At 36.7% G+C, this 16,159-nt stretch overlaps 1 protein-coding gene across 1 annotated transcript; it reads left to right on the forward strand.

Moving 5' to 3' along the window:
• The first annotated feature begins 1,900 nt into the window (after positions 1 to 1,900).
• Positions 1,901 to 12,181, forward strand: LOC116521574 (vomeronasal type-2 receptor 26-like). The gene is made up of 6 exons (XM_032236232.1): positions 1,901 to 2,115; positions 3,353 to 3,644; positions 5,703 to 6,359; positions 7,611 to 7,838; positions 9,052 to 9,178; positions 11,283 to 12,181. The coding sequence occupies exons 1-6, from the start codon at positions 1,901 to 1,903 to the stop codon at positions 12,179 to 12,181; spliced, it is 2,418 nt and encodes an 805-aa protein (XP_032092123.1).
• Positions 12,182 to 16,159: the final 3,978 nt, after the last annotated feature.

Here is a 16,159-nt window from a genome sequence, read left to right on the forward strand (position 1 = left end):
AAAGAGGCCCAGTGCTATTGTATCTTCTTTTAAATAGCAGAGAATAAGGTATACTTCCAGAAAGCCACATCAATTTTAACGGCATCTGTACAAGTATAGACTGAAATGTAACACCACAAACAGTGTATATTGTCTGTACTGTTTATTGTTTGCTACAAGGAGGCAAATTGCTGGGAGGCAGAGGCAGACTCCCCCACCACTTTTTTTTCCTCCCCAGAAGCTAGGTATGTCTTATATGTCGGAGCATCTTATACTCCGAAAAATACAGTATTTCTTTCTAGTTATAGCTAATAAGAGCAAACTCTCAGCAATCACTGTAACTAAACCATCAGATGTAGATCATAGGGCATTCTCTTATTTCAAAGAGAAAAAGAATGCAAACTGGTGGGGATGGGAAAAATGAGAAAAAAGCTACCAATGGGTGTGGAATCAGATCACAGCTGCCTGCAAACCCTTGATTAGCAGTCAGTGATACAAAACAACAACAACAACAACAACAACAACAACAGAGGGAAAGCCTCTTTAATCTCTTTAAAATCCATTTTTACATTTGAAGATGGTCCCCTACAGTATTCTTAGCAGCCTTTTTGGGAAGTGGATTGCCAATTCCTTTATGCTAAGGGAACTCACCACTCCCTAGTATTTAGCTTAGTTCCCCAACCAGTGCAACAAACTGGGTTGCAGGAAAAGAGGTTTGCTTTCTGATGCTGTGTTTGGAAGAAAACACACCTCCCTAGAAAATAAACAACACTAAACAAAGGTGATGAAGGTTATTTTGTCCCAAATGTGCAGGCAGGCAAGATCAAGGAAGTAAGATTCACACATATTACTTTGCCTATTTCTACACCAGGAACACCATTACAGACTTCAACAAGTACATATAAAATATTAGATTGTTTCTCCTAATGTGATTATTGTTGTTAGTTGTGAAGTCATGTCCGATCCATCACGACCCCATGGACAACCTTCCTCCAGGCCTTTTTGCCTTTTGGTTTTCATGGCAAAAATACTGGAGTGGGTTGCCATTTCCTTCCTCCCTCCCTTTTTTCTTTCCTTCATTCTTTCTTCACTTTCTTTTACACTCCTTTCTTTAAAATTTACTTATTTCCTTCCCCCATCCTTGCTTCCCACTTTTTTCCCAGCAGACAGATAAGTGGTTGTTGTTGGGTGGAAGGAGTGAAGGATTGGAAGACTGGCTGAGAAACTATCATGGAGCATTTAAAATAAAAATCTCATAACTGTAGCAACAACTCAGGAGCAATGTATTAACCACAGCATCCCCAAATTTCATTCCCTTGGGAGTAATGGGCACAGAATTTGGACACATTCTATACATTAGCCCATTTGAGGTATCTTGGTTTCAAAAATTGTTGCACTATGATACCCCATTTCACCCACTTAATGTCATGTCTGTGAGATTTTTAGCTTTTATTCATGTTATGTTCATTTCTGACCACATATATGTTTCGAGAATGGCTACTGCATGATAATCTCAACCATCATTTGCATGATCAGTTCCCTCATTGTCACCATAAAGCTGATCCCAAATTATGGGATTTCATTCACCGAAAGTTTCATTATTACAAATATAAGCCCAAATGTCATTTTCTATTTGAGAAAAAAAAAAGTTCAACTCAGGAAAACATTGCTCCTCCAGCAGTTCCCAAAGGAGTCAAATTTTAGTTTGGCATTATTCATCTTAATGACTGTTTTTAATTCTGCTTATTTTCCAAATCCCTGTGGATTTCAGTGAACCTTATAATGAAGACTGATGAAGAGTCTTATTTTCCCATACCATTTCCAAAGTCCAAGATTCAGACTTTAGCACCCACCATTCAAGACCAGATACTATTAATCGCAGAAATGCTGTAGAAGTGAGAGAGATATTTGATATCGGAGCATGGATTTCATTTTACTCATATTGCTGCTAGTGCTGCTTCCTCAGATAGTCTGCAAATCTCGTAGGTGCAGCATCACCCATCCATATTCTTCATATCATAAATACCAACAACCAGGAGATATCATTGTTGGTGGCATAGCTTCTCAAACTGGCATCCTACCAAAAGAAGTCCTTTTCACTGAAACCCCTTCACCAGTATTGCCAGGAGAGTTTGTGTAAGAAACTGGATAATTGCTTCATTTTTAATCATTTTGGCACACTTGTCTAAGAAAAATGAGTGATATCATCTCAATACAATACTTTGCTTGGGTGATAGTAAGATGCTGAGGAAGGATCATCTGAGGTAGATATTCAGAATTTTAAAGCAGCATTCCTCAAATTCAGGAAATTCCCCACACCCACTCCAACATATAGCCTTTGACTGTCATAATTTTTTGAAATATCTAACCAGCTGAGAAACCCTGGGAATTGGACCGATTCCTGCAGGGAACCCAGAATGGAGAAACTGGTTTGAAGACTAGCTTATTTCTATTTTGCTTTCACGATCTTCTTTTCAGTGTTGTTGTTGTTGTTGTTTGCCTGCCAAATCTCTTCATTAAACCAGTTTCATCCTTGACAACCTTCCTTACTTTTTATGCATAGTCTTGATCATGGCTGGTCTGTTATGCTTTTATTTTGCAGATTTTGTGATAATTCCTTTATTACAATGTAACATTGAAACATTGTAACTTCCCTGTTTCAAACAATAATCAATAAATTTATCTGTTTCATCCTTCAAATGTTAGAAATCTCCACTATTTTATTTGTATAGCTTTTATCTAAGTCACACTTTTTAAAATTGCTTTCAATTCTACAGAAATACAAAGCTACCGTATTATTTTACAAAATAAATGAACTCACCATATACAATCTCATTTCTATCATTTTGTAAACCAAGAATAATCCAGACATTTGTATTAGGGATATCTGTATTTGTCTGAACACTAAGATAAACATGAATGAGAATGTACATATTATTTTCAAAATTATGTACGTTGGGAAAATTTGCAAATATTTGTAAGTAAAAATTATTTAGACAAATGTATATAAAAACACTACAAAAAATTCTAAGGTTATTTTCAATGTAAAACCTCAATATAATTTGGAATTGGATATCATAACTTAGAAGAAAAGCCTCTTGAAGTACCTAACATTTATATATTTCTTTACTAATGTGCATGGTGGAAAATTTGACATAAGCATATTTTAATTCTTTAAAAAATCCAAATATAGAATGCAAGTTTTTTGCAATAATGTAAATCATCTCCATGCATGTTAACAGTATATGCAGGTGGCTATGATTTTACAATGTCAGAGAAATGATTCAGTCAGCCTGCTGAATTCTTGATTAAAACAAAAAAAACTGTTCAATGCAGAATGGCCTTCTGATATGGAATGCAACTCTCATTGTAGCTTAATTCCTAAGAATTACCAGCACATTCTGGCTATGGCGTTTGCAGTGAAGGAGATCAATGAAAGCCCACAGATCTTACCCAATCTCACCTTAGGTGTCTGCATCTATGATAGTTATGATAATGCCCAGAAAACCTACCAGGCCACCTTACGACTTCTATCATCAATGGAGGAATTGGTCCCCAACTATGTATGTAACATCCAGAATGACGTAGTAGCTGTTATTGGAGGACTAGATGCGCAAATTTCTCTTCATGTGGCAACTATTTTAGATACTTATAAGAAACCACAGGTAAGATTTATTTATCTATCTGGTATGCTAAATTAATACAATTTTTATTTTTTTAAAATTATTTTGATTATTGTATTACATTCCAGTCCTACACTGCACTACAAAGTCCTGGGATGGAAAAAGGGATTTATCCCTGCAATTCCAGGAGTCACATTCTTGTAAATATCACAGTTTAATTTCAATCCTCCATCCATTTACAATGCATTATGTAAGTGGAATTTATAACTTTGAAGACATCCAAAGAATGGTGTTATGTATTTTTAGGTACTGGATAACTTTTGTTTTTGTTTATATATCGTATGTGTTATAGTAAAACTATTTCATTTTACTTCTAATTAATTAAAGAAGAAATTGTTGCATCAAAGATAATGTATTGCATTTGACAATTGTATTCTGTGTTTAAGTCTATCATAATTACCATCTTCTCAGAGCAAATCTATTGATTGGGAGTCTGATAAATAAATAATATATAGCCCTGTTGAATTCAGATTCAGCCCCATTTTTTGTGAGTCTGCTTTAATTAAGGTGTCAGGTTTCTGACTAACTATAAAATAAAGAGCTAATATTACTTAGTATGACAATGTAAATCTGTCATACTAATTCAAATCAAAGTTCAAGTTTTACTGATTGCTAGTATAAATTTAAATTTGCAACATGAATAAGAGATATGTTGCATCTCTTATACTATTGGAAAATATGTATAGCTATAAACTGAGTTTGGGGAAGAATTGGGCTTTTGAATATTATTTGGAGTCCTTCCTACCTACCCACCATCATCACACACACACCAACAAAAAGTCTGGGAAAGGAATTAGAGGAATGGACATCTTGGGTTTGTTCAAGTTCAGCATAATTTCAACTTTTTATTCAAACCTGAGACTTATTCATGAAGTTGAAAAACTGTCCTATAAGAATATTTTTAAAACTATTCCAATATCTTTTCATGGAACAGACATTTGTAGGGGTGTTGGGTTTTTTTTTGTCTAATTCCTTTGCAGCTTCACTGTTCCATGATCTGAACTGTACTGTATTTTTAATGTTATATGTGTTCATATTATAATTAAGAAGAGAGTTAAGATTTTAGCTTTTTTTATGAAGAATTATTTTATTCCACTTGTGACATTTATTATCTTCCAAAAAGGGGCTGAAATCTCTTCATGAGGTTTCTCTACAGGGTATGGACAGGAGATTACACCACTGGAATCACTTTTACCTTTTGTGTTTTGAATTTTTAATTGTCAGAAAAGAAGCACAATAATAATGCAATAGGTAATCTGTGTCAAATAGCAGGGTTAGGGGATGGTCAACAGATAATGTTTTCCCTGGAAGATAGATACTTTTACAAAAAAGTAAATTATATATAGTGGACAATTACTTATTCATGTGTTCTAATCTATAAAATATCTAAAATGCACAAAGTCAGGAAATTTAAGTAATACACCCCACCCCTCCTAATCCCCCCAAACACACAGAAAACCCACATTTGGAATCTCTTCAAATCACTCCAACCGGATTTTATACATTAAAGTATCTCACTGATTCAACACTCAGTTTAAAGGAATGGTTAAAATAACCCGTAGGATTTATGTAGAAATGGAGTATATAACAAATTTAGTAAAACCACAAACATAATTTCAAGTAATAATGTTGAAAGCTGTTTTATATGAATGAAGCCCAACATAACCCCAACTGGAAAGTGATTATATATTCAATAAACAAATAGTATTTGTTTATTGAATATTTGTTTACAAATAGTAAAAAAAATAGGTTTGTTAATTTAATCTATGCAGATTGTGAAAATAATTGAAAATATTATATACTTGTGTCCATTATTTTTTACCCACTTCTCTGTAGCTGATTTATGGATTCTCTCCCCTCATGAATGATAAAACTCCTGGCCTTTCTTTCTACCAGATGGTTCCCCCAGAATCTCTTCAATATGCAGGAATTGTCTCACTGCTGCTGCATTTCAAATGGACCTGGATAGGGTTTCTCATCATGGACAATGATCATGGAGAAAAAATGGCACAAACTATGATTCCATTTCTTTCAAAAAAGGGGATTTGTTTTTCTTTTATTGAAAGAATCCCAAAATTTAGTGATATTACTAAACTTGAAGGTATGATTCAGCAGGGGGTAAAAGTATATGATAGTATCATGGGTAGTAAAGCTAATGCATTTGTAATTTATGGAGAATCTTTCTCTATGATGTTCTTGAGATGGTTTCAGTATATTCCAAATCTGGAATCAGTGAGAAGTAAACCCAAAGGTATTGTGTGGATAATGACAGCCCAGATGGAATTCACTTCATCAGCTTTTCAACTCCATTGGGATACAGATATAATCCATGGTGCCCTCTCCTTGTCAATGAAATTTGCTGATATACCAGAATTCAAATCATTTATTCAGGAAAAAAAGCCCTTCAGTACAAAAGAAGATGGGTTTATCAGTCTATTCTGGCAAGAAGCTTTCAACTGTGTCTTTCCTAATATGGCAATGAGTGATGTGCCTGACAATATTTGCAGTGGAACAGAGGATCTGAAGAGCCTTCCTGGATCTCTTTTCGAAATGAAAATGACTGGTCACAGTTACAGCAGTTATAATGCTCTTTATGCTATAGCTAATGCTTTACACGCTCTGTCCTCTTTTAAACATAAACACAAAGTTATGGCAGAGAGAGAAGGAGAGATGATACCTAATCAAGGCCTCTGGCAGGTAATGGCACCAACATTCTCATATGATGGAGCATCATGTACATAAGTGTGATGGCAAACTAGGTCTCAATTTCAGCAGTTTTCCTATCTCTTAGCAATGTAACAAAAGCTCAGGTTTTATCAGAATTCCTTTTAATTATTATTGAGCATACTATATAAATGAAGTATTGTACACTGATTTGTGCTGTGGACACTTTTCCATATTTAGGACAACTATGAATACGATTATAATAAACATATGTTTGACTCTAGAATTTAGTTTTTGGATTTTTTTAGTTTCTAATCTTTGATTCTGTTAATTAACCATTGGTAAAACAAGTCCCATATCAAAAAGTATTCTGTTTCTTTCTTTAATTTTATTTTAAGTGTTAATCTGTTCATCTCAGCATGTTCTAATATTTTTATAACACTTTCATCTTTTCATTTTTCCTTTATTTTCAATTTTTCATTATTGTACAATTCTTGCTGTCATTAATACACGTAAAATTCAAAGGCAAAATATATTTAATTGTACATGTATTAATGGTAATATCAATACATGTAAAATGAATATTACCACTTGTTATTATTACATATAATATTAATATTATCAGAACAGGATGACAAAGGTAAAATATATTTATTTTCCCTTTGTCATACTTTTCTGGTAATATTCCAAACAAGAATATCTCTGGTTTCAAATCTATATGTTGTCTTATCATTTTTTCTAGCCAAATATTTTAGTCCAATATTTCTTCACCTTTGAACATGTCCACCACATATGATAGTATGTTGTTGTTGTTGTTGTTGTTGTTGTTTATTAGTTTTGTATGCCGCCCAGTCCCGAAGGACTCCGGGCGGCTCACAATAAACAGGGAAAGGGAAATAAATAAGACAATACAAAGAATTAAAAAATGCACAACAGTCACAATTGAGGCGGGGCTGGATATTTCAACAGCCCCCAGTCTGTCGGAACAGCCAGGACTTGGTAGCTTTACAGAAGGCCGGGAGGGTAGTAAGTACCTTGATCTGATTGCACTTCCAACATTTAGCTGATAGATTTTCATACATGTTTGCTAATCTCGCTGTTGGTAGTGTAATTCTTTTTCTTCTTCCCTAATGCACACCAATCTGACTTCTCCCACTAAGCCTTATAAATGAGAGAGAGAGAAAGAGACAGACAGACAGACAGACAGACAGACAGACAGACTACTGCTATCATCATGATTAGGAAAATGTTCTCAAAATTGGTCTTTAATTTTTTTTGCTGTAGCTCCATTATTTTCTGAGGGGTGTTTCTTTTAACAACAGTGCTGGAGATCTGGTTTCTTTTGATCAGAATGGAATAGTAGCAGCTGGATTTGATATCATCAACTGGATTGCTTTTCCAAACAAATCATTTCTTCGGGTGAAAGTTGGGAAAATTAATCACTTAGCTTCTCCAGATGAACTTTTAACTATTAATGAAGACATCATTACATGGCATAATTGGTTTAACCAGGTAGGATCTAATTATAATTATAACCCTAGTAATCAAATCTAATTATTTTATTTTAAATTATGTGTGTCTATTATGACATGGAAATTCCTCATGTTTAACAATCTTTTGAAAAAATAGGTGAATTAATTTCAGTATATGAATTTATATAATAAGTGCACTTCTGAGTTACAAATGTCTACCCTAATTGCCATGCTAGACATTTTGCAATTGATATTATCACCCATTGGGGGTGATATAGTGATATAGAGATATAACCTTGATATTTTTCTTATAAATCAGATATTCCTGTAAACTATTTCTCTTTAAATCTACTAAAAATGTAATTAATGCTTATGCTAAAATTTTAACTAAGAAGTTGATGAATGGGACATTTCTAGAAGACATATTTAGGCTAATGTTTAAAGTGAATCCATACTTCAAATATTATTAATGCAACATCACTGGTTAGAAAATTATGTTACAAACTTGGAAAGCAATGTGTTCAGTGGTGGGTTGCTACTGGTTCAGACCGGTTCAGTAGAATCGGTAGCTCTGACTGCAAGCCGAGAGTGAACCGGTTCTATGTTTCTGTGAAGGTGGGCTTGTCCGCCCGTCCCTGGTTTATATTGACCTTTATTTCTTTCTCTGAAGCCCAGCTTCAGAGAAAGGTGGCAGCAGACTGAATTGCCTCCCTATAGCTGTATTCCTTGCTCCTTTCTTGTTTGCAATGTGGAAGTTAATTTTTTTGCTAAACTATGAAGTGCATGTGGAGTGAACCTGTTGTTCAGCTGGTAGGAACCCACCCCTGAATGTGTTGTATTTCTTAATATGAAAAGCACATTTGATTTAATTTCTAGTGAGAAGCTTGGGTATAAATTTATTTGCTCCATCCAGTGGCTTCTGTCTTTTTTATTAATACAAATAATGAATTAAAATCCCAATTTAAATTGAAATGTAGAATATCAAAATATACAAAATACATTTAGAAGTTAAAATTTGGGAGAAAATAATTCACAAGTTACAATTTCAAGGAATCTTTTCACCTTAGAGTGCCGAGTGAAGATATGCAAAAGTGATACAGCTACTGAAATAGAGCAATTTATCCATCTGTAGCAACAATTTCTAGCATATCAAGTAAACCATTTTGAACTGGTCTTTTGAACTTAAGTAAGCATCAAATTGCAGTCAAATTGTAATCATTCTATATTGCAACACATTCCTCTTTAATTTCAAGGTGATACCCATCTCTGTTTGCAGTGATAGTTGCTATCCTGGTTTCAGCAAAAAAGTGAAGGAAGGAGAGCCATTTTGCTGCTATGATTGCATCCCCTGCCCAGAAGGGAGAATTTCAACTGAGAATGGTAATCATGTCCTTCCTTATTCAAAATAAATTCAGGCAATAAAAAGAATAATGTAATGTTAACAAGTAGATTTTAAAAAAAACATTTTTAGATGTGAGGATTAAAAACTTCTATTCACCAGAATGTTGAACTGTTTCAATGCATTAACAACAAAGATTATCTAATTTTATATGTATTGTATGTATATACTGTAGATCAATATGTAGAAGTTGTCAGGTTTTCTTATAGATCTAACAGCTGCCATCAAAGCATCTATGAAATATTATTGCTAACTTATCTCTAAACACTTTTTTGATCAGTTTTCTCCAACTTTTCTCATCTGTAGTCTTCAACAACACTGAAGTAAATTTGAAGGGTATAGAAGATCCCTTAGATCAAAGGGCATCTAGGAATCAGATTACAAAATGACAAGATCAGAACATAATTATTGATTGTATTTGACTGGAAAAGTTAGTTCATAGTTTATTTAATAAAAGAGCTTCCTGATAAATAGTCAAATAATTCATCATTTATATATGAAGCTATCCATTGGGAACTGTAATAATATTATGTCCTATAGGTTAACTTTACATTATGATTCAGTTTTTCTGAATTAAATTTGAATCTCAAAATTATAAAGTTGTTAAACATAAATAAATAGTTTTTAAGAAATGTAAGATAATATGATGAGACATCTTTTAACATGATAAGAAATATTTTATTAATTGATTTATTAAACAGATTTATATGGTACAAGATGAACTTCCTTAATAGATGGAACCTGTAACATAAGTTGCCTTCCAATCTTGGTGTGCAGATAGATAGATATTGTATAAAAATGTACTCCTCGAGTTATGACCGAAATTGAGATAGCCATTAAGTGAACTGTCTCAATTAACAACCCCATCCCTGCTGTCAATACAATTGTTAAAAACACATGTATGGATTATTAAGTGGAACATGGAGGGGAGGTTCAAGAATGGGAGAAACCATAAGGAGCCTAATAGAGGCACAAGTTAACACAGAAATGCTAATGTTAGTGTTAACAAGGGAAAGCAAACACAGTATGATTTGCTTTTCCTTTCTAATGCTGACAAAGTTAATAGCCATAGCAATAGCACTTAGATTTATATACCACTTCATAGTGCTTTTACAGCCCTCTCTAAGCAGTTTACAGAGTCAGCCTATTGCCCACATAAGGTCCTCATTTCACCCACCTTGGAAGGATGAAAGGCTGAGTCAACCTTGAGCCAGTAAGATTTGAACTGTCAGCCTAAGTAACCCACTGTACTGCACTCTAACCACTGCACCACCTCAGCTCTCTAATATTAGTGTTACTAAGGAAAACAAACTGTTCCATTGCTTGCATCCCATAAGCAGCTGTCATTTTCCAAGCTTGTGCTTCTGCAATCATGCTGCACAGCCACAAACTGCTTCATTGCCATATTGCATGGGTTGCTGGGTTGAAGCAATTTGTGGCTGTATTCAGAAAAAAAAATATGGTCACATGTGAGATTGTGCTGTGTGGCCCAACAACAAACCAACCTGTTCTCTTTCCATATTCTTGCCTCCTGAACATGTGAAATCTTCAAAAGGTAATTGAGTGATTGACGAAGTGTGTGAAACCCAGTGGGGTGACAAAATAAGACCAGCATCTGCGAGGATCTAGCAGGGAGGATGGAGAGCTAGACAATCAGGGAGACATACTGCAGCATGTCTGCAGTTTGTCATAAGGATGAATAACTGCAGGGACACTGTATCAGATTCAACTTTGAAACTGGGTCATATGTACTCTCTTTTTTGGGGAGGGGGGGCTGTTGTAACTTCAAAAATCCAAATACTGTTAATTGTTTTAAAGTGACAAAATGATTAAAGCAGTTATCTTTATCACACCTTTTGTCTCTCATATACTAAGGTTCTAATCTTAATGTTAAATACAATCTGCAAAAGTTAGAAGGTTATATTGAGTATCAGACAAAGCATGACTACTTGACAACTGCAGGCCTGCCTATATATCCATTAATAAAAGTAGCTGCCTAATAGTATAGGCAATACTATGATCACATACTGGTCAGATTTATGATATGCGTGAAATACTAATGTTACACAACCTCTTCTATTTCAGACAAAAATGAATGTTTGAGCTGCCAAGACAAATACTATCCAAACAAGAAAAAGGATTTCTGTATTCCCAAGGTTATAAGTTTCTTGTCTTATGAAGAACCTTTAGGGATCAGTTTAGCATCTCTTGCACTTACCTTTTCTTTAACTACAATCCTTATATTAGGAACATTTATGAGGAACCATAACACTCCCATTGTCAAAGCTAACAACCAGAGCCTGACCTACACACTCCTTATCTCCCTCCTGCTCTGCTTCATTTCAGCATTGCTATTCATTGGTAAACCAGGGAAAGTGGCCTGTCTTCTCCGACAAACAACTTTTGGCATCATCTTTTCAGTGGCCGTTTCTTCTGTCTTGGCAAAAACTATCACAGTTGTTCTTGCTTTTAAGGTCACCAAACCAGGATCCAGAATGAGGAAGTGGGTGGGAAAAAAGTTAACCAATTCCGTTGTTGCCTCTTGTTCTCTGATCCAAGGAAGCATCTGTATTTTGTGGCTAGCAATGACTCCCCCATTCCCAGATGTTGATATGTTCTCAGTGACTGAAGAAATTATCCTGCAATGTAATGAAGGCTCTGTGGCCTTGTTTTATTGTGTCCTTGGATATATGAGTTTCTTGGCTCTTGTCAGCTTAATCACAGCTTTTCTTGCCAGGAAATTACCTGACAGTTTCAATGAAGCCAAGTTCATCACCTTCAGCATGTTGGTCTTTTGCAGTGTTTGGTTGTCCTTTGTCCCAGCATACCTGAGCTCCAAAGGGAAATACATGGTGGCTGTGGAGATCTTTTCCATCTTAGCCTCTGGTGCTGGGCTTTTGGGTTGCATCTTCTCCCCCAAATGTTATATCATTGTATTCAGGCCTGACCTAAACATCAGAGAACAATTAATAAGACAAAAATAACCCTTTCCCTCTTTTCTCAATGTTTTTAATTTAGACTTTTTTCTCTGTATGCAATGTTGAATATTTATGGAAAGTTATCCAATTTTGACAAAGTGAAATGAAACTGCATGCATCTCATCTCTTCTGATCATTTCTTGAAACTAGTCCTTTTTTCACCAGAATCTTTTTTCCGAAGCACGTTTAAAACAACAACAAAACAACAAAACCAATAGAAATATCCTGTAGTGTAAACTGGAACTTTGTTTTTATTCTCCATTCTGGGTCCAACATGGTATTAAGTGAGGTAAACCTCATTTAATGACTATTCAAATTTACCATGTACTTCAAAAAGCTATCTATAGTCCAGGGGTGAAATGCTACCAGTCGCATGAACTGGTAGTAAAAAAAAAGCTACTGGTTCACCCGAAACCATAGTAAAAAAAAATGCTACTAGTTCAGGTGAACTGGTATTTCTGATGTTCTGCTGTGATGCATGATTTATATTAGCTAGAAAGGAGCATTTCCTGCTTTCTAGCTAATCTAAATTATGTGGCACAGCAGATTTTCCCCTTGCTGTTCTACTTACCTTTGCAGGCACACTCAATAGTAGGCTCTGCTCACCTGCCCAGATGTCATCATGTCCATTTTTGACACTCTGTGCATGCACAGAAGGTCCTGCGAACATTTACAAACTGGTAGCGAAGGTAAGTAGATTTTACCCCTGCTATAACCTCTCCTTGAAGTTCCACATTGACCCTAGGCTATGTGATTTCATTTTACCATAGGCATTTGGCAACCACTTTGCATTTATAATTGGTTGCAGCATTTCATTGTCATATAGACATATATGCATGCCAAATGGACTATAAGATTGGCTGTCAATTTAATAAAAATATGGGCATGTCTAGTATAGCTAGCCTGCTGAATTTACTTACTTCTATTATTCCTGATTAAAACAAGAGCATTAAATGTGGAATATTATTTAATACAGAATATCATTTTGTTGTCATCTAGTATCTATGAAATACCAGCACATCCTGGCTTTGGCAGTAAAGGAAATAAATGAAAACCCCAAAACCTTACCTAATCTTACCTTGGATTTCCACATCTATCACAGCTTTGACAATGCCCAGAAGACTTTTCAAGCCACCATGTTAATTTATCATCAATGGAGAAATTGATTTTTAATTACCAATGCAATACCCACAATTACACAGTAGCTGTTGTAGATGGACTAGATTCTAAAATTTCATTCCATGTAGCAACTATTTTGGACTTTTATAAGATTTTGCAGATAGGGTTATCCTTTATCTATTGACATACAAAACACTACTTTTAATTTCTTCCTTCCCCTTGATTTTGTACTGCATTGTAAACTTTAGACTTACCTTGGCTAAGACAAATCATTAAGAGAAAATATCACAACCAAATTAAGGTTTTACTTGTAATGGGAGAACACAAAATAAAAGGGCAATGAAAAGAACTGTGAACAAAGATACATGGTTTAAAAAAAGATGAGAGTGATATGAAAATATCAGAAGTGAAATTATCAGATAAGAAAGAGAGAAACAGACAGCTATTTGAAACAAACCTGTCTAAGTAGAATTCAGAAGACAAGCTTTAAGAAGCAGAGACACATTTCTTTTTGGTTTCTGCTGCATGCAGGAAAATTGCAAACACATTTCATTCCCTTCAAAGCCATAAATTCCACCTAAATCTGCAATTCTTTCAAATCTCCAAGATATTTTAAAAGAGATTCAGTTCCCTCCTACTTCTGATTTCTCAGATTAAATTCAAAGATTCTATTCAAAACAGCATTATCTCATAGGTTTTAGGTAGAAATAAAAGACATGGGAAATTTATTAACATCTCAAACATAATTTTAATTAGCTTTGTCTGTAAAGCAAAACAAACATCTTACAAATCTTGTTTAAGGTTAAGGAATTTAGGGGCATAACAGAACTCCTGGCTAATGCTTGTCTTAGTCTGCTCTTTTGTTTCTGTTTATGTGCACTACAGGATTCATATAAGGCTTACTAATGCTATATATGCACATATGCACATACTTAAAAGAGATATGGCTTTTACTATCTTTCTTAAGCTTAAAAATAAAAAATGATTATTTATTTAATTATAGCAGCCAAAATAATAATTGTGCAACTCTGGAAAACTTAGATAATACAACAGCTAAATTGGGAATTAGCAAAGCCTCCACAATTGGCACATCAGGAAAAAAATACAGAAAAAGTTAAAGAATTTCAGAAACAGGAACCACAGTTTGATCAAACATGGTGGATTTTGTGATTTATTTTAATAACAATAAATTATAATCTGGCATACTTCTCATATATGATAATTTTTCACATGTAAAGCACCTGATTTTAATTTAATTTGCCGTCGCTCGGTGAAAACTCTGATGGGGTGCAGGAGTTCATGGCTTCCATGACAGCCATGGGCTTGACCCAAGTAATTCGGGGCCCAACCCATTCGGCGGGTCACATGCTCGACCTCGTATTCCTCTCGGAGCAGTGGATTTGTGATCTTGGTCTGAGGGGTAACGACATCATACCCCTGTCGTGGTCAGACCACTGCCTACTGAGGCTCGACTTCCGGAGACCAAACCCCCACTGTAGGGAGGAGGAACCGACCAGGTGGTTCCGCCCCAGGCGACTTATGGAACCGTTAAGGTTCCAGACGGAGCTTGGGGTCATTCCTGATACTTTCGCCCACAGTCCGGTAGAGACTCTGGTTGCTGCTTGGCACTCGGCAGCATCGGAGGCCCTCGACCGGATTGCGCCACTACGGCCCCTCCGAGGCGGCGGATCCCAGAGACCTCCTTGGTTCACCGAGGAACTCCGGGAGATGAAGCGCCGGAGGAGATGCCTAGAGCACCGATGGAGGTCCGATAAGTCCAAATCGAACCGAGCAATGGTAACCACCTGCACCAAGGAATACACCAGGGCACTTAGGGCAGCGAAAAGATCTCACATAGCCACCTTGGTTGCGTCCGCTGAGTCTCGCCCAGCCGCCCTGTTTAAGATAACCCGCTCCCTATTGAATAAAAGGGAAGCGGGGGAACCCTTGCAGGGCAGAGCTGAGGACTATGCCCAATTCTTAGCGGACAAAATTGCTCGGTTTCGGTCGGACTTGGACTCCATCCCCGCAGTTCCAGCCGAGGCACAGGAGGATCAAGTAGAACATCTCTGGGTTGAGTTTCAGGATGTTACCCCCGGGGATGTGGACAAGGCCATGAGGGCTGTAAGTGCCTCCACCTGCGTACTGGACCCGTGTCCCTCATGGCTGGTTACTAACAGCAGTGAGGTGACACGAGGCTGGATCCAGGCGGTTGTTACCGCCTCTCTTCGGGAGGGGAACTTCCCCGCCGCACTGAAAGCGGCGGTGGTGAGACCCCTCCTAAAGAAGCCATCTCTGGATCCAGCTGTTCTTAATAACTATCGCCCAGTCTCCAACCTTCCCTTCCTTGGGAAGGTTGTTGAGAAGGTGGTGGCCTTCCAGCTACAACGGTCCTTGGAGGAAGCAAACTATCTCGACCCCTTCCAGTCAGGCTTCAGACCCGGTTACAGCACAGAAACCACTTTGGTCGCATTGACCGATGATCTCTGGAGAGCCAGAGATGGAGGACATTCCTCCATCCTGGTCCTCCTTGACCTCTCAGCGGCTTTCGATACCATCGACCATGGTATCCTTCTGCGACGACTGCGGGAGGTGGGAGTGGGAGGCACCGTGTTGCGGTGGTTCTCCTCCTATCTCTCGGACAGGTCGCAGTCGGTGTTAGTGGGGGGGCAGAGATCGTCCCCTAGGCCCCTAACATATGGGGTGCCTCAGGGCTCGGTCTTATCCCCCCTACTATTCAACATCTACATGAAACCGCTGGGAGAGATCATCCGCAGGCACGGGATCAGATACCATCAATATGCGGACAATACCCAGTTGTATCTGTCCGCCCCGTGCCAACTCAATGAAGCGGCAGACGTGATG

This window comes from Thamnophis elegans, chromosome Z, assembly GCF_009769535.1.
Source record: "Thamnophis elegans isolate rThaEle1 chromosome Z, rThaEle1.pri, whole genome shotgun sequence".
Lineage (NCBI taxonomy): Eukaryota > Metazoa > Chordata > Lepidosauria > Squamata > Colubridae > Thamnophis > Thamnophis elegans.

Coding starts and splice junctions, on each gene's coding strand:
- LOC116521574 (XM_032236232.1), top strand. CDS start 1,901: ATGGATTTCATTTTACTCATATTGCTGCTAGTGCTGCTTCCTCAGATA. Junction 2,116..3,352: donor GTATTGCCAGGAGAGTTTGT/GTAAGAAACTGG, acceptor CTCTCATTGTAG/CTTAATTCCTAAGAATTACC. Junction 6,360..7,610: donor CTAATCAAGGCCTCTGGCAG/GTAATGGCACCA, acceptor TTTTTGCTGTAG/CTCCATTATTTTCTGAGGGG.